General features: G+C 37.1%; 1 protein-coding gene across 6 annotated transcripts in view; it reads right to left on the bottom strand.

Moving 5' to 3' along the window:
- The window catches only part of myb (MYB proto-oncogene, transcription factor), a 32,591-nt gene that overhangs the window by 6,844 nt on the left and 3,550 nt on the right, over nucleotides 1–22,197 (bottom strand). For 3 of the 6 annotated variants that reach the window (XM_043686221.2, XM_043686209.2, XM_087981994.1), the window contains exons 2-13: nucleotides 20,710–20,827; nucleotides 20,153–20,224; nucleotides 19,142–19,234; nucleotides 14,703–14,923; nucleotides 11,380–11,611; nucleotides 10,895–10,963; nucleotides 10,453–10,557; nucleotides 8,880–9,134; nucleotides 6,378–6,517; nucleotides 5,581–5,695; nucleotides 5,361–5,480; nucleotides 2,121–2,228 (exon numbers count right to left, since the gene is read on the bottom strand). In XM_043686221.2, coding sequence (XP_043542156.1) covers nucleotides 2,121–2,228; nucleotides 5,361–5,480; nucleotides 5,581–5,695; nucleotides 6,378–6,517; nucleotides 8,880–9,134; nucleotides 10,453–10,557; nucleotides 10,895–10,963; nucleotides 11,380–11,611; nucleotides 14,703–14,923; nucleotides 19,142–19,234; nucleotides 20,153–20,224; nucleotides 20,710–20,827 — 1,648 coding nt within the window. Of the gene's footprint in view, nucleotides 1–2,120; nucleotides 2,229–5,360; nucleotides 5,481–5,580; nucleotides 5,696–6,377; nucleotides 6,518–7,728; nucleotides 8,092–8,879; nucleotides 9,135–10,452; nucleotides 10,558–10,894; nucleotides 10,964–11,379; nucleotides 11,612–14,702; nucleotides 14,924–19,141; nucleotides 19,235–20,152; nucleotides 20,225–20,709; nucleotides 20,828–22,197 lie in introns of all 6 variants that reach the window. The other 3 variants (XM_043686242.2, XM_087981989.1, XM_087981997.1) reach the window with 3 other exon arrangements.

Genomic DNA, 22,197 nt, shown 5'->3' on the forward strand with positions numbered 1-22,197 from the left:
GAGGTGGGGGAAGGGGAAATGAGGAAACTGTTGAAGTCCACATTGATACCCTGGGGTTGAAGTATTCCAAGGCAGAAGATGAGGCGTTCTTCCTCCAGGCGTCTAGTGGTGAGGGGGTGGCGGTGAAGGAGGCCCAGGACCTCCATGTCCTTGTCAGAGTGGAAGGGGGAGTTGAAATGATGGGCCAAAGGCGGTGTGGTTGATTGGTGCGGGTGTCCCGGAGATGTTCCCTAAAGCACTCTGCTAGGAGGCGTCCAGTCTCCCCAATGTAGAGGAGACCGCATCGGGAGCAACGGATGGGCACGGGTAACATGGGATGGGCAGTAAATGCTGGTTCAGCCAGAAATGCTCACATCCCATGAATGAATTATAAAGAAAAAATGCAGTTTGGCCAACCTCAGACTGAATGATGAGAACAAGAGAACATATCTGATGAAAACACATAATTACTTCATTTGAAACACAGTTATCAATTTAGATACTCATCTTACACGTACTTTGGAGGATAACATAGAAGTAGCATCAAGACCTGTTGAGTTACTAGATATGATTGACCTGCAGATAAATCAGGAGTAAAGAACAGTGTGTATGCTAGCTCCATGGAAGGCAAAGTTACAAATAAGTTCTGCTACATATGGAAATATTACCACTGCAGAAGACAGAGATTGAAGAGGCAGTGTACAGGCATGCATCCAAATGCTTGGTGAATGAACAGGCTAACTGTCATTGTCAAGAAGCAGAGAGGTTTTGCTCAATCTTGGGACATGGCATGTGCAGAAGTTGTGGCCTACTGCTTCCAGTGTGAAGGTGATGGCCAATTCCTCAACAGGACTGACAGACCCAGCCCTGATAATAACATCTGGTGACTGATATCTCAACTTCCATGAAGCACAGATAGAAGCCAAACAATATTCAAGTATTGGATCAGATTGAGGACGAAATTCACACTTCTTGCCATACATGCTCAACTTTTCGCCAGGCAAGCTCAGACTGCTGTGCTGATACCAGTATTCAAGGGGAAGCAGCATCTCTCAGCAGTTCAGAAGGCTTTGCATCAGCAAATTACTGAGATTACTGAGAGGCTGTCCGAAGGAAGGATCAGTGGCTCTTTGATGCAGTAAACAGGTGTCTTCTTCGAGAAAGAGAACATTTGTGACACACCACCATATGGCTAGTGGCTCCACTGTTACCTGGGCAGACTGATGCTATGCATGATAAGTTGTCACAGTACAAAAATCAAGGCCTCAAGGTCCAGGGGTGCCAAGCCATCTGCAGTCTCCCACCAACCATCCTGTTGCCACTGGAATAGCATTGTGTATGAGCACCAGACAAGGCAAAGGCACCCGCAAAACCTTGTGAGAATGTACAGGTAGTTTTTCTATAATGTGATGGTTGCATTTTTGAGCAATCCTACATTATAGAAAAAGCGCTTAATGTTGGTGATGTAATCGTGTTACAGCCAACATGCATTTTAGAAGTTCATGCTTTAGAAATAGTGTCTTCAGTTTGTCAAATGCGTGACAGAGAATTTGCATTAATGAAACGCATGTTACAGCAGGATGACCTGTACAAAGATTAAATTTTATATGTATAATTAGAAGTGCTGCCAAGTAAGACTAATAATCCTGCTTCAGATACCAAATGTAAGATCAGGCAGCGCAGAGGCTGACCTATCCAGCATTTTTAGATCTGGGTGAGTGTTTGTTCATGATATTCTTGTGCAACAGGAGGCCACATTCAATTTTGCAGACCTCAGAAAATTTGTTCACCAAGGAGTTACCAGTGCTAAAAACAGCTCTTTCAAATCTTCAGTCTGACAAAATTCAAATAGCCTATGAAGAAATAAGAAAATGTAGGATATTATAGGGTGGATGAGAGCTATTGGCATTAGTTCTATATAAGCTACAGCTGAATAATTTCCATTCTTCCTCCTTAGGAATCAAAATGCACTCACAGTTTATGTGGAGTTTTGGAATTATTTTATCATGAGAAGTTAAAACAGAACGTTCAATCGTTCTTTACTTTAGCTTACAGTGCAGTGTATTTCAACATGGATTTTGATCTTATTAATTGAAATTGTTGAAAAATAGAACAAGTGTAACAAGGTTTAGCATACATACAGGTACTTCTTCCAAAGGACCCTGTGAGAAAAGCTGAGTATTTAAGTGTTCTCTTTCCCATGGTGCCAATGTGAGGAATTTCCTCATTTTCTTATCAGGAGACTCCACCTGAAATTAATAAGTAAATTTAAGACTTTATGATTAGGAATATGATCTTGATTTACAAAGGAACATTATGCAATTATCAGGTCTGAAAAAATTAGACAATGGTGATGCAGGAAATGGTTTATTTATATTTTCACAAGTCTTTTAATAAAGTTACCCGTAATAGCATGATAAATAAGGTCGGAGGAGGTGCTATCAGCAGACAAATGACAGATTGGATTGCTAGCTGGCTTCAAGACAAAGAGCAGGACAAAGAGTACACAGTCTGAGAAGCAGAAAGTGAGAAGTAGGATTCCACAAGGATCAGTACTGGGATCGCTGCTGTTCAGAACTTACATTTATGATTTGAAGTTTAGAATAATAAGGTGGCTAGATTTTTATGGACTTGGGGAGACACTGCATGTCGAGTCATGGTACTTCCATGCCCATTTTATAAAGAATCAATGAACTCTAAAGTGCTTAAGGAAAGGTTTAAGAAAAATCATTCACACATGAATTTCCACTTTCTAAAAATAAACTCTGTTTGCTATAGGCCAACAGAAATGTCAAAACATCCATATCCACTGCAGAAACTGCAAGCACTTGAAACCTCGACTTATTTACGTTGGTAAGGCTATATTTAGAATACTGTATAAAATTCTATAGGGAAGATGTTGTTAAACTTGAGAAAGTGCAGAAAAGATTGAAAGGTTTATGTAATAGAAATAGCTTGAATAGGCTGGGGCTTTTTTCCATGGAGCATTGGAGTTTGAGAGGTGGCCTTATATAGGTTTATAAAATCATGAGAAGCAAAGACAGGGTGAATAGCCAAGGTCTTTTCCTTGGGCTGGCGGAGTCCAAAACTAGATGGCATAGGTTTAAGGTAAGAGGGAACACCTGCGGGGCAACTGCTTCATGCAGAGGGTGGTGCATTTATGGAACAAGTTGCCAGTGGAAGTGGTGGAGGAGGGTACAATTACAACTCTTAAAAGGCATCTGGATGGGTATATGAATAGGAAGAGTTTAGAGGGATATGGGCCAAATGCTAGCAAATGGGACTAGATCAGATTGCGATGGCTGGTCGGCATAGATGAGTTGAGCCAAAGGATGTCATTCTGTACTCTATGACTCAATATAAATAAACACGGTGTGATTGATAGACTAAATCAGAGAGCTGTCACTCAAGTAATAGCTTACTTGGAACTCTGCTGTTTCAAATACTATATAATGTAATTGCTTTTTCTGCTTTTTTAGGATCTGGAAGACTGACACTTTTATTAACCTGTATTGAAAGGAATTTTCTCAAGGAACTAAACAAAATTATGAATGAATGACTGCCTCTGTTAAAGTTTTTTTAAAATCTGTCCTAGTGTCACTGGTTCTGTACAAATGAGTAAATAAGCATGAACATGCCACAGTCAAGAGTGTGGTGCTGGAAAAGCACAGCAGGTCAGGCAGCATCCCAGGAGCAGGAGAATCGATGTTTCAGGCATAAGTCCTTCATCAGGAATGGTGCCACAGTTAGCACTGAGGCCGTACGAGGTCATGGAGCTGGTGAAGGACACAGCTTGTCACAGGGGCTATGAGAGGTGAGTGTGGGGAATAACTTGGCATTGAGGGTGTGAGGGGTCAGAGAGGTGGATAATGGACATGGAGCATATGAGGAGCCATAATAGGTGAGTGGAGGAATATAAGATGCAATGGATGGGCATCGGGAGTATATTAGATTAGATTAGATTACAGTGTGGAAACAGGCCCTTCGGCCCACGGTGGCACAGTGGTTAGCACTGCTGCCTCACAGCGCCTGAGACCCGGGTTCAATTCCCGCCTCAGGCGACTGACTGTGTGGAGTTTGCACATTCTCCCCGTGTCTGCGTGGGTTTCCTCCGGGTGCTCCGGTTTCCTCCCACAGTCACAATGATGTGCAGGTCCAGGTGAATTGGCCATACTAAATTGCCCATACTAAATTGCCCGTAGTGTTAGGTAAGGGGTCAATGTATATGTGAGTGATGAGGGATGTAAAGCCTTACTGTTCTTTCTAAAACTGAAATAAAGTCTCAAGCACTGAGGCAGGCCTTTCAAGCAGCCAACTTCAGCACTTGACAGTGCCCGGTGACTATCTGTAAAAGCATTCCAAGGTCAGCTGCCTTGACTGTAGCACATACTGACCTCCTGCAATGAGAATTGGGTCAAAACAAAGAAAACTTCCTGAGGCATGTGTGGGAAGCTAGGAATTTCCCCAATTCCCAATCCCTAGTTCAAAGTTGAAAACTCAGCCCAAACGTTTTACATTTGGAGATAATGTCAAATTGGTTGGGACTAGAATAAATTACAGGCAGACATGAATAAACATTTAGAATGGACGCATAATTCACAACATGAGTAAACGTAAGATAGTACATTTTGGTAGGCAGAATAGACATATCACGTGTTGCTTGGAAGGTGCAAGTCCAGGTATCAAAGGGAAGCAAAGGAATCTCAGAGTACAAATGTACCAATCACTAAAAGCCAGGTCGCAGGTCAGCAAGACCATAAACAAGGTAAATCAGGTATTAGACATTATTTTGACAGATAAATAATTTTAAAGTAGATAATTTACCTGAATTGAATCTTGGTTAGAACACATCAAAGGTACAACATACAATTCTATTAGTAAAGAACATAGGGACACTGGGCACAGTGCAGAAAAGAGGGGTCAAAGATCACACATATTAGTAAAAGGATGTTGAGTCTTTTTTCTATTGGAAAGAACTAAAGCCAATGGGTGACATAATAAAGCTCTTTAAACTTATGGTTATAATTGATTTGAACGAATACTTAATATGTTTTAAATTTCTGTCCTTGTATTTTAATATTTAATAGAGCAGCTAACTGACTTAAAATAAACAGGTTAAGGATTCCACTACAATAACAGTAAGAAACTGAACAGAAGCAATTTCAAACAATAACAGCATCCAGTGTGATTTCCAGGTTTACATTTCTGCGTCCAATGATTAAAGAAAGGTTGGGAAAAGAAAGATAGGGCAAGTATGAGGTAGATTTTAAAATTTGTAGAATCTGTTGCCTTTCAAAGATATAATCTCCAAAATCTTGGATTGTAGGTTTCCTGCAAGTTTGCAAAAATTTATACTTGTTATAGAGAAAGGAAAAACTTACTTCTTGCTTAATTTTCTTTAAAAGAGGTTGTCCATTTTCATGAAGACTACCTATAATTGTAGTTTCATTGGCCTCTTGTTTAATTACATCTTGAGTGTTGTCTGCAAGATGAGATGTTGCCTTACATTGCAAGGAAATGAGAAATTATCAAAATCGTTCTACTGATAAGCTTCAAATTAATATTCACACAATGACAATCAATCAGGCCAGAAATTCTTACCAGCATTTTCAAGGGTCCACATTTAATTTCCTGAGCAACAAGTGCATTTTTAAAGGGTGTGGGTGTTCTAGGTGAGCCTTCTAATATTGAACGTCTGATATTTGGAGTTCTGAAACTAATTAAACAGTTAGAGCCAAGTTACTAAGTTAAAAGAAAATTGTGCTGGACCATCCCTTAAAAACTCTAGATCTATGCCATTTTCAGAATGAACACACAAAACATTCTGGTCCATGCCCAACACAATACTGATATGACTTCTGGGAGGTGCATAAAAGCAGGATCGAGTGAAACATACTTCACATGCAACTTTGAGGAAATGCCTACCTGTCACTCTGTCATTCTTGTAATAATTACAGTAAAGTTGCCTGTTGGGAAGTCACAATTGCAATGCATAAATTCCCAACTATGGGCCTTAATGAGTAGATTTGGGAGGGCAAATACAAATTGAAGCAGTGTCATACCATGTGACCATAGTGATATTTTATGTATATTATTTCAAAATGCTTTGTATTTTCAGTTAATCTTTTGGCTCATGAACTACAAACTGGTGACTTTCTTCAAATTCTGATGCAACTGGCCATTTTTCTTTGAACATTTATAAACATATAAAACTTTTCAATAAGATGCCCTTGTTCGATAAAACAAAAATACAATTTCTCCAACAAATGACTGTCATAGCTTTTCAGCACCTTTTGAAATAATATCACACATAAATCAGATCATTTTACTTTTTTTTATCAATTAATTAATATCATAAGAAAGGAAACAAAATCTATAAGAAACAGAATCATACTGACGCATCATTTTCTTTTTGAGGCTTAGGTGTTTGGTCACGATGTAGTGGAGTTGTTACAATGATCTTTTGATTGCACACTGGCGTAGAAGTTAATGCAGGTGATTCCATTTCTAGGTGCTCATTTGTGGGTGTATTTAAAAACTGAAAGGAAAAAGAGCCATTGAGATGAAAGTACCAAAAATCTAGAGTGTGAAGCTCCATCCACAGAGGCCAGGGTAAATAAAAGTGAACCTCAAATGGAAATGAGTTTCATTTTTGCTTTTGAAATAATTAAAATTACTGGCAGGTGTAATCACGCAACACAAAATAACACCTAAGGGAAAAAAGTTCTGTTTCCAGTAACATAACAATGTGACTTTCTGGGAGTTCAAAAAAAACTTGAAACTGGCAGAAACTGATAAAATGTTTTAAAACTTCAAAATTGAAACCAATATACATTTGGAACCATTACATTCTTAAATAGGTTATTCATTTATTAAAACAGAGGTCAAAAGCATAAAAATTCACAGACCAAAAAGAGCAAATACATTTTTGCTCACAATGTTTGCTGGAATCTTTTTGACCATGCAAAATTTTCAGAGACAATTTTTTTAATTTGCAAAAAGGCATTAAAAATTAAAAACAACTGCTTCCAAATCTTCATGATCTAGATCCCTAGAGGGCTCCATGCATCAGTCCATGGGTCAGCCAATATATCTGCTCTCACCAGGCATACCTGCATTAAATATGTATTGGGTTCTGATGAAGGTCCAGAGAAGAGGAACATATTATGTTCAATGTAATTGGATCCTCTTGCGTTATTGATTATATTTGGGAAGGCAAAAAATCTAATCCAACAGTCCATCCTGGTAAACTAAGCGATCCAGCATGTTTTTGTCATGTATTGCTTTTTAATAAATTCAATGACAATATTTAAAATTTCAGTCCTTGAGTATATCAGCCAAAAGAACACAAGTTAAATGTAGCAAGACACAAAAATGTTGTGCTGAATTGCAACATACAAATGCTTTGTGTCTGGGAAATCAGAAAAAGAGGCCAAGTCTTGGTTACAGGAAACACAACTTTTTGACTAAACTGAATACAAAATGTAAATGAAAAGCCAATCATATTCTAGTACACTTATTGAAAAAAGTTGGTATTTAAGTGCATAAAAAGGAAAGCAAACTAATTAGCATTGTGCTGATCTGAGAAGAGTGGTCAGAAGGACAGTAGTGAGTGGGTTAAAAATACACAGTCAAATCAGTGAGTATAAAAGTGATTAGTCATTTGTTCCATAGAATTAGTTTCTAAATTGTTAACCATTTAATGTCTGTTGCAGTATTAGTAATATCTGTTGATTACTGTTCATCTACCTGCGAGGGAGAGAAGGGCAGACCTTTGACATGGGTACGCTTGGGAGTAGAGCAGCTGAAGTCAGCTAATGTGGACCAATTACTATCACCACTAGCTGAGTGGTTAGGATGCCCTCTCTTTGTGCGGCGAAGGATAGTTGGTGGAGTGCTGAACTTTGAAGGAGAGAGTGAGCTGAGCGAAGCAGGGGAGCCCTGACACACCATGCTTTTGCTTAGGCTTGTGTTAATATGTCCTTCACACTGGCAAACGCTGCTCTCTTTGTGCTGAAGCTGTGTGATTTTGGCTGTAACATTTTTGCTAGGTGTGCTGTCTTCCCCTTCGAGGAAGTCGAAACTGCTGAGATCACCCCAAGTAGATGGATCCTGAAACAATTTGGGAGGTACGAATCTATAAACGGTGAACAGTGCCACCTGTGTAACTAAATGATATATGCTATAGCTTTCAAAAGCACGGTAACATTTGTTGGGAATACCCCCTTTTCAACTACTTGTACTTAAGCCAGTCTTTAAAAACACATTCAAAGTTCTCACTTCCTCCAAGATTTGCAGACAGAAAGATCTACAAGTACAGTAATGTAAGGCTTTATATATAAATTTGTTCTGCTCAAATTATTTTATAGTTCCTGCGAAGAATTTCCAAATTAAACTTATTCCATCATTTGATAGTCTAAGTTGATTCTGGGTAATGAAATAGCAAACTCATGGATAAAACAAAACTTCCTTGGAGTTGCAAGAATTAATTATAACAGATTGGTTGCATGCCCTCCACACTACTTACTTTTCTTCTCTAATGAGATATATAACTTGCAGCCTATCTATTATGCCTATTTACAATACAACCAAAATTGAAAGCTGTGGCTAGAAATTTTATCCACATAGAACATTTTGTTTCTTTGTCATATCTACCTTGGATTTCACATCAGACATTGTTAACATTTAACGTTAAAGATTAACAATAAGTATCTGCTGTATTATCAAAATATTTATTCACTATGATTTTAAACTTGTGATACTGACTAATCTATTACCCCAATTACAAATCCTAACATTGGAGAACCAACTAAAATGTAACCAGTGAGATACAAATCCTACATAAGTACATGAGCCATGCAACTTTAAGCAAAGACCACAAAACTGATAAAGTTACTTACTGAATCTATGAGTTGAAGTGTTTCTGTGTACTCAGAATTTGGAACATTTCTCATTGGTGAGAGTATTCCATTAGAATGAATCATGCATCTTGCTGGTGATGCACTTTCTTCTGGCAAACAACCATGTTCCATGTGAGGTGGGTGTGCTGGCTGCCGATGTTCTCCCAAACAAGTAATGGCCACACTGCTGTTGTGAACTCCTGCATTATCAATGACTACAGTACCATTCCAACCAGAGTAGTCTGCTGCTTGAGTCTGCCCAAAAGAAAGAGAGAAAATAAAGGAGGTTAGCAATTCATTTGCACGGTGAGATTAAATCTGATATCAGCTTAAACATTTTGTAGTTCCATCATTCTTGTAAATGATTTTTGAAACAGCAAGAGCTTTCTTCTGAGATCAAAAAAAATCTATTCCCTACATTTGTTAGACATGTTCTTAACTTTAGTCTTCCCTCAACAAAAAATCTCAGATATTATAACAGAGTAACCATTGTTACTATAATGAAATATCTTCATTTGCAATTAAAACAACTGATTAATGTGCTTCTTTCTAATCAGGGAAAATTTTAAGACAATATAATAAAGTTTGTGGAGTTGTGTGCTCTATGTGGCTTTTCTCCTTTGCTAATTAAAATTCTAATGCAGGCCATTTTAGAATGTTGGGTTAGAGTTGCTTTTGTAGCAGTGAATTACTGCAGCTAAATGTTTTGATGCTGCAGCTCACACCAACGCAACACAGAGGTGTGCAAATCAAAATTATCAGAAAATAGAGGAGAAATTAGAGATAAGCTTAATATGTAGTCAGATGACGGAAGAAGTGATAAACTTTAAGAAATAAAATCAAGTTTATATAATTTCTAAATTTAAAAACCATTAGTACAGTTACACAAATTCTCATGCAGGTTATTTTCATGCAGACCCACTGTATCAAAACTTTTGCTTCAAAAACCCGAAGTATGCTGGCCATTTATTTTCACTCATATTTGTCTGGCTTTTACCATGCACAGTAAAACCAAAACCAGCACTACTGCTTTTACAACTGAAATACTGCTCATATGTTGTGGAATTGATTAAAAAGCCAGCAAGAGTTTTTGTCATGCATCACTATCTGCTAATAATTTAAACAAAATGGGTTAATGTAACCAGCCAAGAAAGTAATCCAGAGTTTAAAAAGAACATTGGATTAAACAGTCAAACATGCACTTTAAAAATTAATACAGGTAAGCAATGAAATGCAATGCAAAAGATGAGCAAAGCTAGAGAAAGTGACAGTCAGATACTGGGCTCTAGATTATTTTTCTCAAAAAGTTAAAAATTCAGGGTATGATACTGTGAGAATACTTCAATAAATCAGTGTCAATACATTGAAGATTCTTGAAGCAGAAGTACTTAAACAGAAAATAAATCCACCATTACTCCACAATTGTCTGGTGGAGATTTTGGTTTTAAAATTTACTTTTGGACATGACAAATTTAAAATTAATATAGAGCCTTTAAAAGATAGAGATAAAAAGAGAAGAGCACTGGGGTGAAGCTGCTAGCCCTTTATCCAAGCCACACAGTGACATTCTTACTGGTAATGCCTGCTGCCCTCTCAGTTCATTTTCAGTCGACATTAGTAGCAACTCTAATTCCTTTATTCTTTTCTCTTTTTCAGGATCTTCATCATTATAGTGCTTCTGAAATTAAGAGTTGAGGGAAAAGAAAGAAGAGATCAAAGGGTATGATTTTAAATATAATGTTATACTGATTTAAAACTTGCAAAATTTCAGCTACCATAGCTGAGGCCAAGGCAACCATGAAGGTCAAACCAACATTTAAATGAACGTTTTTTGTGGATATATGGTAATGATTAGCAGCTAAAAGAGAGGATAAATTTCTTCAAACAAAATATCAACATTTTATTGACATACAGCATTTTCTGTAAATTGCAATCACTGAATTTAAACTAACCTTAGACAACAATGTCTTTGTCATTCATACAACGTGACAACGAAGAAAACAAATTTAACCTACCTGAATAGCCGCAGTGCCAGGTAGGGGAATATTGGCCATGTTCATATGTAGAGCCACTGGGTATGGCATCTGATTGGAAATCAGAGAAAAGTGTCAAGAATGGTTAAAACTTAATATTGAAAGAACTGCTGGTATTTATTTAAAGCTTATGTGCATTATAATATAAATGCAGCAGCAATCCTCAACACCTGAAAAAATAGTTTATAATGATAAAAATATAAATAGAAGCATTTCGCACGATAAAAATTATTTTTGTATACAATTAACATTTTTAGCATTTAAAAAATATATATAAAAATGTAACGTCAGTGAACTTCTATTTGAATACACATTCCAGATAAAAGTTACCGGACAGTTTATATTCCATTAATCTTTCAAAATGAATAGATGGATATGCATTCTACAGCACAACTTGAATTTGTGTGCAAAAGCCATGAATTAGAAAGGAATAAAAAGCATAACAAAAATAAATTCTAATTACTTACCTCTTGTGGATCAGGAATGTGAAAATATGCATAGTCACCATTTACTTGGGGTTGGGTAGTTGGCAACTGGGCAGAAGGAGGTGTATGGGCAAAACCCATAATGTGATTATTTTTTTGAAAACTTGTGGTCACTGTTGGCTGACTAATTTTTGAAGACTCCTGCAGATAGCCCTCTTGCTCCACTTTACGACGCATTGTTGAATTCCAATGGTTCTTGATAGCGTTATCAGTCCTACACAGAGATAACACAAAAATGTATAGAAATCCACAATTTATTGACAATTAAATAATAAAAATGGAGAAAAACATTTGGTTATTATTCAAATTTTAGATCATTTGTGGAATTCCAATAGTTCTTGATACAATTGTCAATCCTACAGAGATATTAGACTGAATCTTACGAAAGCCTGAATGACATGGACTATGGTAAGAAATCTGTGAGAATTGTAAGTCGTCAAGCAAAGGCTTTTTCATCATTAAAAATACAACAAGTTGTTCTCAGAGTTCCAGGCATCAAGATGGGGATTATTGCTTTGTGTCAGCCTTATTAACGGCAAATCTTAGGTTATTAATATGCAGATTCCTACCATACAACCCATTGCAAGAAAACTAGATATAGACATTTCCTGTCAAGAGTTAAAATGGATACCCGGCAACTTCAGCTCACTGCTTTCTCTTCCAGCTGCCATCTTGGAAATCTTGTAATAATGTAACAGTGAGATGAAATTCATGACACATTTATTAATGCAGTTGCAGGAAGAGAAAGTGATGTGTTGTTGAGTGAATGGGTAGACCACTTACAGCACATGCAGGATTGCTGGTGTCAGTTGCTGGGAGTGAGGGAGAGTGAGTGAGGCAACATGTTGCATGCAATAGTGAGGACTGATACAGCATGAGTCTTTGTGGGAGGTGCATGCAGGAGCAGGGATAAAGTGATTATGAGCCAAGATGGTGGAACTTACTGTGGCAGAGTGGAAGTGGTACTTGAACTTTTTCCTACACCGCTAGGCATTCCTCTAGGCAGCTGAGACCACACTGGCCCAGGCTAGCAGGGTCTGGTGTCGTAGCCTGGACTGCCCTGGGGGATAAAGGACAGCCACCTCTGCATCAGCCCATCCATCAGGACCTCCAGGTTCCTGTCCACAAAATGAGGCTGTAAATTTCCCCTTCTCGGTTATGTCCAGGGCTAATGTCAGTCACAGTGTTGGGTATTTCTAGACCAACAGTGTTTGTCTGGGTGCACAATGATCTTTTAAACATGGTGCTGGCTCCAGGGATTGATTGTCTATTCTGGTATATCCTGGCAGTGGAGAGTTCTTTAAGTATGGTGAGTGGTGAAATTGGGCTAACATCAGACAAAGGCATCATCATATGATGGCGTAGGTAATAATGAGGTGAGTATAGGACTATACTTAGAGAAATCTTGCTGGGCATCAGGGAGAGAAACCTTCCATGAAACTCAACTACATTGACAATTAGCCAAAATATGACAATATTCAACCCAATGTTAAAAAATATCAACAGCTTATGGACAAATAATAAACAAGAGAAAATAACTTATTATACATATTTTACATAAGCAAAAATACAGATCAAACAATGGCAATTGAGATGTATAGAAATGAGCCCAGATTCAAAAATCATCAAAGGCCTGGAAAAACTGAAACATTGGTTAAACACAAAATATGGAAAAAATGTGAAGTATAGTCTGATTAAGAGTTAAATGAACAATCTGTCTCCTGGAGCAGAATAGCTACTATTCTTAATGTTAAAACCAAAAGAGGTTGGGTCAGTTTTGAGACTTATAGTAGTAGTAGGCATTTGTCTGTCTCAGGAGATGAAAGACTGGGGGTGAGAGTATCATTTCTGGTCTGTATATCATCTGTTTTGGCTGTAGAGGCCAATGCATGAGATCAATGTCTTCCACAAACCAACTAATATTTTCTCTTTCTCCTGGGTTCTCATTCTGTCTTTTGGTCATTTATTTTGACCAGTTTTCTTGATATCCTTCACAACCATTCATCTACAGCTATTCAGTAGCAAGGACTTCCTAGACATCAACTCCAACCCCTGTCAACTTAAGGTCTTGCTTGCAGACACTGGCATCTGCTGGTCTCCCACTGACAATGGGCTTGCCATAGAACATGTCTTTGTGAATGCGGGCAACATCTATTTGCCACACATAACACAACCAATGCGGTCATTGCTGTTGCTCAAAAAGGCAAACATGTTGGGAATTTCTGCTTACTTTTGTACTCAGCACTCATATTTAAGATTTTAGCATCGCTCCAATCAAAATCTACCCATCTGAAGGTTAAAACTGTCCCCAGTGTGCTCAAAGTCATTCAGTACACCTTAGTTAATGCATCCAAAAAGACCCAAAGTCCTCCATCACAATTAATATTTTCTTGCCTCAACTGCTTTTTTAAAAAAATCTCAAATATTTACAACAGGGTTTAGCTTCACTGATCTTCTCTGTTCAGGCTTCAGCACTCATCTGTCTTTTTTGCACCTCAGCGACTGTAGTGTTCAAGGAATGATTTAACCACTGTACAATGGAATTTGATCATGGTACCTTATGATATACCTAATCTTTATTTTGAGTATACAACCAAATATTCATTGGTTTGACTAAATACTGCTTTGCCTTGCTTGGACATATTAAGTATTGAATTTAACAAGATTTCAAGTCTACTTAACTTTGTTCTTAGCTATTTTAAAGTCAATGCGTTTACACAGTCATATTTTCTTCTCTGGGCAATATTACTCACAGACATTTATTTCTGATATTGGCCTGCCTACTTAAATATTTTAACCAACTCCTTACAATTTCAGAGTTTCCTCTCTATTTTAATATGCCCTAAATTAGTGCCGTCTATAAATCTGCATTATTCCTAACCTGCACCATGAATGTAAAAAAACAACAAAAATCATCCCTATGCTATAATAAAAGCCAAATACTGGCGATTTGAATTGAAAATCTAGAGAAACCAAGGAGCGTCTGGCAGGACCTGTGAAGAGAGAAACAGTTAAAAGTTTCAAGACCAATATGACTCTTATCCAGAACAATACTAGTCCTTTGGACAGCTCACTCCATACTCTGTCCCCTGCCCATCTGACAAGTCCTCCAATGGTTACATATTACTGTGATTAAATTTCTCTCATTAGCGATTGTATTGTGTTCAAAGGACCCTCAATTATATAGTGAGGGATCATTGGTATAAGTCTGTAATTTATTACAGGGTCACTTTGTCACAGATCCAGAAGATTATAAGCTCCTATTTTCTGCAGGCTCCAATAGTTATTTCTTCAATTAAGCTTACCTTCCAGGAAGTAGCTTTGCTATTTCTGCCCATCTATTTCCAAGTCTTTTATGTGCTTGATATATAATTCTGTCTTCTTCTTCAGTCCAGGAAGTTTTTTTAACTTCAGGATTCAGATGATTGTGCCATCGCTCCCGGCATTGTTTTCCTATTCTGCCTTTTAAGTGCTTTGCGATAACAGACCAGCGTTTTGGGCCATATTTCTGAACAAGTTCTATTACCTAAAACAAAAATTTGTGTTGTAAAAATAACTCATACAAATTATGGACATATTATTATTCTGAGTTCCATCCCTAATGGCATTGTGGATCTACCTACAATACATGAACTGCAGTAGTTCAAGAAGGCAGCTCACTATCAACTTCTCAAGGGCACTCGAGACAGGCAGTAAATGCTGGCCAGCCAGAACTGCCGATGTGCCACAAGTGAATACAGTCACACAGCATGGAAACAGGCCCTTCTGCCCATAAAAAACAATGGAAATTATCTCAAAATAGCTTAGTAAATTCAGAATTTTGAAGTAAGTAAGTACAATATTTGTTACTGAATCATTCTTGTCTTATACTTAGTTATTGTTTACCAAAGAAAGTAGATGCTCAAAACTTAAAACATAAATGTACTACATTTTACATATGAATGAAGCACAGAGAAATAAAAGCAGTTTACAGTTCCCCCCAGTATGAAAACAAAAATCAAATACACGGCACAATTGCTGCAATACTCTACTTATTGAGTATCCTTGAAATCATTATGAATTGCACCCAATGATATTAGAAACATAAGGTGGAAGCAGTCATCCCATCCATCAGAGCTTTTTTTTCTAAACATTCTCTAGATAGTTATCATACTCCCGGCACATTAAACTATTTTTACGATATTACATTGTACTTGCAGCATAATAACTAAGTGACATTAAGAATTAAGTGCAGGAATAAGCCATAAGCGATTCAGTAAGGACAAATGGATAACTAGGGAGAAAATAGAGCCCCTTAAAGATCAGCACAGCCACTGACATATGGAACTGCAGAAGATGGGTGAGATACTAAACGAATATTTTGCATCAGTGTTTACTTTGGAGAAGGATTTGGAAGATAGAGAATGTGGAGAAATAAATAGTGACATCTTGAAACACATCTATATTACAGAAGAGGTGCTGGACATCTTAAAACACAAAGGTGGATAAATCCCCAGAACTGATCAGATATTTCCTAGAAATCAGTGAGAAGCTAGGAAAGAGATTCCCAGGCCCCTTTGCTGAGATATTTGCATCATCGATTACCACAGATGAGGTGTCAGAAGACTGCAGTTTGGCTAATGTTTTGCTACTATTTAAGAAAGGTGGTAAGGAAAAACTAGGGAAACTATACACTGCTAAGTCTGATGTTGGTGGTGGGCACATTGTTGAAGGGCATCCTGAGGAACAGGATTCATATGTATTTGGAAAGGCAAGGACTGATTAGGGATAATCAACATAGCATTATGCATGGGAAATCGTATCTCACTAACTCGATTGAGTTTTTTGAAGCTGTAATGAAGTGGGATTGATGAGGGCAGAGCAGTGGATGTGATCGATATGGACTTCAGTAAGGTGTTCAACAAGGTTCCTCATGGTAGACTGGTTAGCAAGATTAGATCACACAGAATGCAGGGAGAACTAGCGATTTGGATATAGAACTGGCTCAAAGATAGAAGGCAGAGGGTGGTGGTGGACGGTTGCTTTTCAGACTGGAGATCTGTGACCAGTGGTGTGCCACAAGGATTGGTGTGGGATCCACTGCTTTTCATCATTTATATAAACGATTTGCATGCGAACATAAGAGGTATGTTTAGTAAGTTTGCAGATTACACTAAAATTGGAGGTGCTGTGGACAGTGAAAAAGGTTACATCAGAGGACAAGGGGATCTTGATCAGATGGGCCAGTGGGCCGAGGAATGGCAAGTGGAGTTTAATTTAGATAAATGAGAGGTGCTGCATTTTGGAAAGGCGAATCAGGACAAGACCTGTTTACTTAATAGTAAGGTCCTTGGAGTGTGCTGAACAAAGGCACCTTGGAGTGCAGGTTCATAGTTCCTTGAAAGTGGAGTCGCAGGTACATAAGATAGTAAAGATGATGTTTGGTATACTTGCCTTTATTGGTCAGTGCACTGAGTATAGGAGTTTAGAGGTCTTGTTGTGTCTGTAAAGGACATTGGTTAAGCCACTTTTGGAGTACTGCAAGCAATTCTGGTGTCCTGCTATAGGAAGGATGTTGTGAAACTTGAAAGGGTTCAGAAAAGATTTACGAGGATGCTGCCAGGGTTAGAGGGTTTGAGCTATGTGGAGTAGGCTGGATCTATCTTCCCTGGAGTGTCAGATGTTGAGGGATTACCTTATAGAGGTTTACAAAATCATGAGGGGCATGGATAGGGTGAATAGCCAAGGTCTTTTCCCTGGGTAGGGGGTCCAAACCCAGACAGCATTGGTTTAAAGGTGAGAGGGGAAAGATTTAAAAGGGACTTATGGAACAAACTGTCAGAGGAAGTGGTGGAGGTTGGTACGATTACAACATTTAAAAGGCATCTAGATTGGTATATGAAGAGGAAGGGTTTAGAGAGATATGGGCCAAATGTAGGCAAATGGGACTATATTTACATAGGATATTTGGTCAGCGTGGACAAGTTGGACCAAAGAGTGTGTTTCCATGCTGTATGTCTAGTCTCTATGATTCTATGACTGCCCCAGCATACAGTAAAACTATGGCCAACCCTCTACCCCCAACTCCAATTTCCAGTCCAATTCCATATCCCATGTTTCTCTTGGCATCCAGAAATCTCTGGATCTCAGCCTTGATTACATTCAATGACTCAGAGGCCCTGGGGCAGATTATTCAAATGAATCACAAACCTGAGCAACAAAATATTTCCTTATCTGAGTCCTAAATTGATAACTCTTTATCCTGAGACCATGTGCCTTAGCTTGAAATTCTTTTGCCAGGAAAAACAGCCTATCAGCATTCTACTCCATTAAACTTTCTCAAAACTCTTTATATTCTCATGAGATCACCTCTCATTCTTCTAACCTGCAGACTCTAGGCTGCAGTTATTTTTCAATAATTAATAATATCAACTTAAGTAAGCAAGTGAAGAATTTAATAATATCCTGTTTAAGTGTAAAACATTTCTGCAAATGAAAAAAAACCCAAATGGCCCAAGTCAAATTGTAAGGTCATAGGTTTACAGTGCTTTGTAAGGCTCAGGCTAAAGTTCAGCTAACAATTGTGAGAATGCTTTGTGGTAAAAGACTTTTACTGAAAGACACAGCTATGCTCCAAAATGGCTTTGCTTTGTAATTTAAAGTATGTCACAGAATTATATTAGTATCAGAAGTACATTAATTTTAGCCTCAACTTACGCAGCTTATTGTGGAATCACAAATCATTCTTTTAATTTAAGGATACTGATAAGTTCAGAGAATACTTTGATGTATTAGCTGAAATATTTGCATGATAACATATCACTAGGAGGTGACACTATCTTCAGTCTGATATAATGTTCTACTGGTGCCACATTATCTTGGTAAAGATGTATAGAGGTGGTAAGCTAAGAGATAACCTGTCATAAATAGGATGATCTCTCAAATTGATTAGCCTGTCAAAGAATGTATCAGGAGATAGGAGGTAGTGATGCCACTAAGTTGACCATCACTTTTAAAAAAATCAGCCTGGAACTGGGTGTACACTACCCAGCCAATCCAAGACTGACCATGAACAGTTCATGCACTAATAATCCAATTCGAGTTCAGGATGTACCTAACCATAAACTAGGAGGTGGCTAGTAAGGGTTAATAAATGATGATTCTTAGTTGTTCAGTGCAGAAGAATTGAATATTGAGGTGGATTGACTGAAAATCATTTTGAGTATCATTTATTTTGTAGTTGCTGTGATAAAGTTAATAAACTCTGTAAAACATGTGAAAACATGTGCATTTGGAATGGGTCTAGTATTAATCAGGACTACCTAAGTTTTCAGATTGGTTCTCTCAAACTCAATTTATAGGAATTGACTAAACTAAAGTCCACGATCTGCCAATAGTATTGACCCATTCCACATAAACTCTCTGCATGGATAACAGTTCATCCCTGGAATTAGTTTCGTGAAACACTGTTGCTTGGGTGAGGGTACCAACAAGGCAATCAATAAATCTGGGGTGGTTTCACCAAAACTCCAAAATTGAATCAAGACTTCCTTACTCTTATATTCCAAAGCCCTTGCAATAAAGGCCAAACACCATTAAGTGAATTGCAAATTTATTTTTTGATAAAAGTACCTTTCTTGTTGGTCTTCCTTTCATTAACCATTTTCCAAGTTAAGTTTCTGATCTCAGTGGAGGGTTTTGGATCAAGAGTAGAGTAAAAAAAACATTTCTAACTACAAAACATTTTAATGCTTAATAACCCTACCCTTTGATCCTCTTCTTTTGTCCAAGGGCCTTTAATAAGTTCGGGATTTAGAACTTTTTGCCAGCGGTGTTGGCACTGCACATCAGTCCGATTCTAGATTTGTAAAGGAATACAGGAACTAATTCTAATGTTTTAAAGAGTTTTCAAGACAACATATAACACTTTGTGGCTTTAATTCAATGCAATACTCTGCAGACAAGTTTCATTTCTGCATTTCACTTTTCAAGCACATAAATGTGTAAGATGATAAGGCAAATAACTTACTAAATACAATTACTGCACCAATCAATAATCCTTTAACATAGCAGTTTGTCATAGCAAAAAAATCAATCTCATAAACAAATTTAAACTTAAGTATTTTTTACGGCTTTTAGCATTGCATACTATATAGTTTGCTCAGTTAACTTTTTATAGTTCTGGATTTCGTACTACGGACAAACTTAATGAAACAGCTGCAGCAAGTCATGTGTTAGACAGATTACCAGGTGTTTAGTAGCAAGATTTTTCAATTAAATAATCTATAAATTATCCAGATTAAACAACCCATATAAAAGTCATTGTGTTTTGTGACACTGTGGTAGTGAGTGTCCAGATTCTAATCCCACCTCAGGATGTGATGGCCTGGAAATATGTTGCAATATATCCAAACAATGCAATTAAAATAAACAAAAGTGGCCTATCTTAAAGTTCCGAGGGACTTACACCTTTGTTATCTCTGCATTATAACTGAAAACATGTTTTAAAGATTTCAACATTCAACTTTTTGGAAGAGTCCAGTAATATAAGAAACCTTATGTAATCAAATATTGTAAAATAAATCCTTTAGTCAGGCATCATTTTAATGTTGGTCTTTAGCTCATGACAACAAGAAGCGAAGCAATGGATTTATTATTTTTAAAATATTACTACACTTTGCTTATGCTGTTATACCAGTTTTCAGCAGTGAATTTTCAGAAAATCAGTATGCTTAATAAAGGTTTACCTTAACTGAGTACAGAAAATAGTACTTACTGGAAGGAAATTAGCAATCACTTTCCAGTCTTCTGTTCCATGTTGTTCAACTAATTTCTTCAGTTTTTCATCCTTTAAGAAAACCAACTAGTTTGTATTTATATTGTACATACACACATACACAATAATAAAAAAATTCCAAGTTGAAGCTGTAAAGATTTTTGAATTGATCGAGATGGTAATAGTACAGATTGTAGTCATAATCAGAATGATATGTAAGCATATTTTACGCCAACAAAATATTATTTTCAGTGACTTCGATGTTTTACAATAAATTGAAGGAATACAGCAAAATTAAATGTGTCAACACTTTTTTATGACTTGGAGGTGCCAGTGTTGGACTGGGGTGAACAAAGTTAAAAATCACACAACATCAGGTTTAATCCAACAGGTTTAGTTGAAAGCACTAGCTAGTGCTTCCAAATAAACCTGTTGAACTATAACTTGGTGTTGTGTGATTTTTAACTAAAGCTTTTTTAGTTTAATTTAACCTGATTACATTTTCAGTTTAAAGGTGCTTTAAACAGCTATATCTCATTCAGTTAATCTTGACATACCTCTTCACGTGTCCATCGAGTTTTACTTAATTGACGTTTACAAGACTTTGGTTGGGGGCCATCATAATCATGATCAAACATTTCAATCTCTTCTTCGTCCTCATCACTACTATATAAACTACAAACAAAATAACATGAATAATTAGGGACAAATAAAGTCTCATACATTGTTTTCAAAGATAATTGCATCGTTCGACAAGTAATGAAAACAATTACTACATTTTCAAATAAATAATCTAGAAGCATTAGGCATTACGTTTAGTGCAGCATTCACAAAGATATTTCAAAACAACCTTTCTGGGCATCTCCTTAACGTATATCGCTGAATGGGTTAGATATAGGATTAACCCTAATCTTAATCTACTCTATTTTATGGTGTTTAATATCATTAAGTAGTTAATAACAGAATCCAAATCCTTTGCAAAATTAAAAATCTACTGTAGTTTTCTAGTGCACTTAATTACATTTTAATAGCGAGATCTCTTAAGACATACTCAAATAGCTAGATAAATATATTGATTAATAGGAATTGCTTACAACCAACACTTGTAAAAGAGACCTAATGAATCAGTGAAAACATTCACCTGTACAGGCAGAAGAAGTTTCCATTAAGCACATTATACCATCATATTGAATAACTTGACCATACATACATCTAGAATACAAATGGTTCAATCGCAGATCAGTGTCTTGAGATTTCTGTCCACTTTGAAATCTCAGCTCTAACAAAAATTTGTTAAATTCCTTCCTGCACTCGACATTTGTAAGACATCTAAAAGTTAATTTATTGTACTAAAACTCTACCAATGGCTTATCTAATGCACAATTGAGGCATGCAAACCAAGCATGTCACCATTCCACTACCTAGCATATGTTAATAGACCTTGGCTGAGGTATCAAAAGGGTCAAAGTTGACCTAATTACTCATGGCTGTGTAGATGACAGCTGGCCAAACATCCCACTTTTAACTTCAAATAATTATTGTGTGTGTGTCTACAGATATCAGATGAGGACATACTGTACTTGGTGATGATGCTCTCTATTATCAAATAGTCTTGTCAAGCTCATTAAAAAGGTTTATATGAAAAATTGATTTGAGCAACTTTTCCCAATACCTATCCCAGAAATGGATTAATAACACAAGGAAAAGGAAGACAAAGCTAACCTCAGAATTATTCTTGTACTCATACTGTGAACAAATTTGATCAATAGTGACAATTCGAACATCCAAAATGACAGCTGTAAATTTGCATCAAATGATGATTTATATTTCAGTTGCTGGATTCAATACAATCATTATTGGAAGGCAATGCAGTATTAGTCTAGGGCATGCCTTCAAAAAGGGATTTAAAATGAAGGAAGCAGTCAGTGCCTCATTTGTGCACCCAGTACCCAGATTTCAACCAAAAATAGATGGGAAGTGGATTGGTATCATGCATGCCACTGGAAAAATAAAGAAAAGGGAGCAGTAGCTGAAGTATTCTTTTT

Source organism: Chiloscyllium plagiosum, unplaced genomic scaffold (genome assembly GCF_037043375.1).
Source record: "Chiloscyllium plagiosum isolate Xiang-an unplaced genomic scaffold, Cpla_swu_hap1 HiC_scaffold_3, whole genome shotgun sequence".
Lineage (NCBI taxonomy): Eukaryota > Metazoa > Chordata > Chondrichthyes > Orectolobiformes > Hemiscylliidae > Chiloscyllium > Chiloscyllium plagiosum.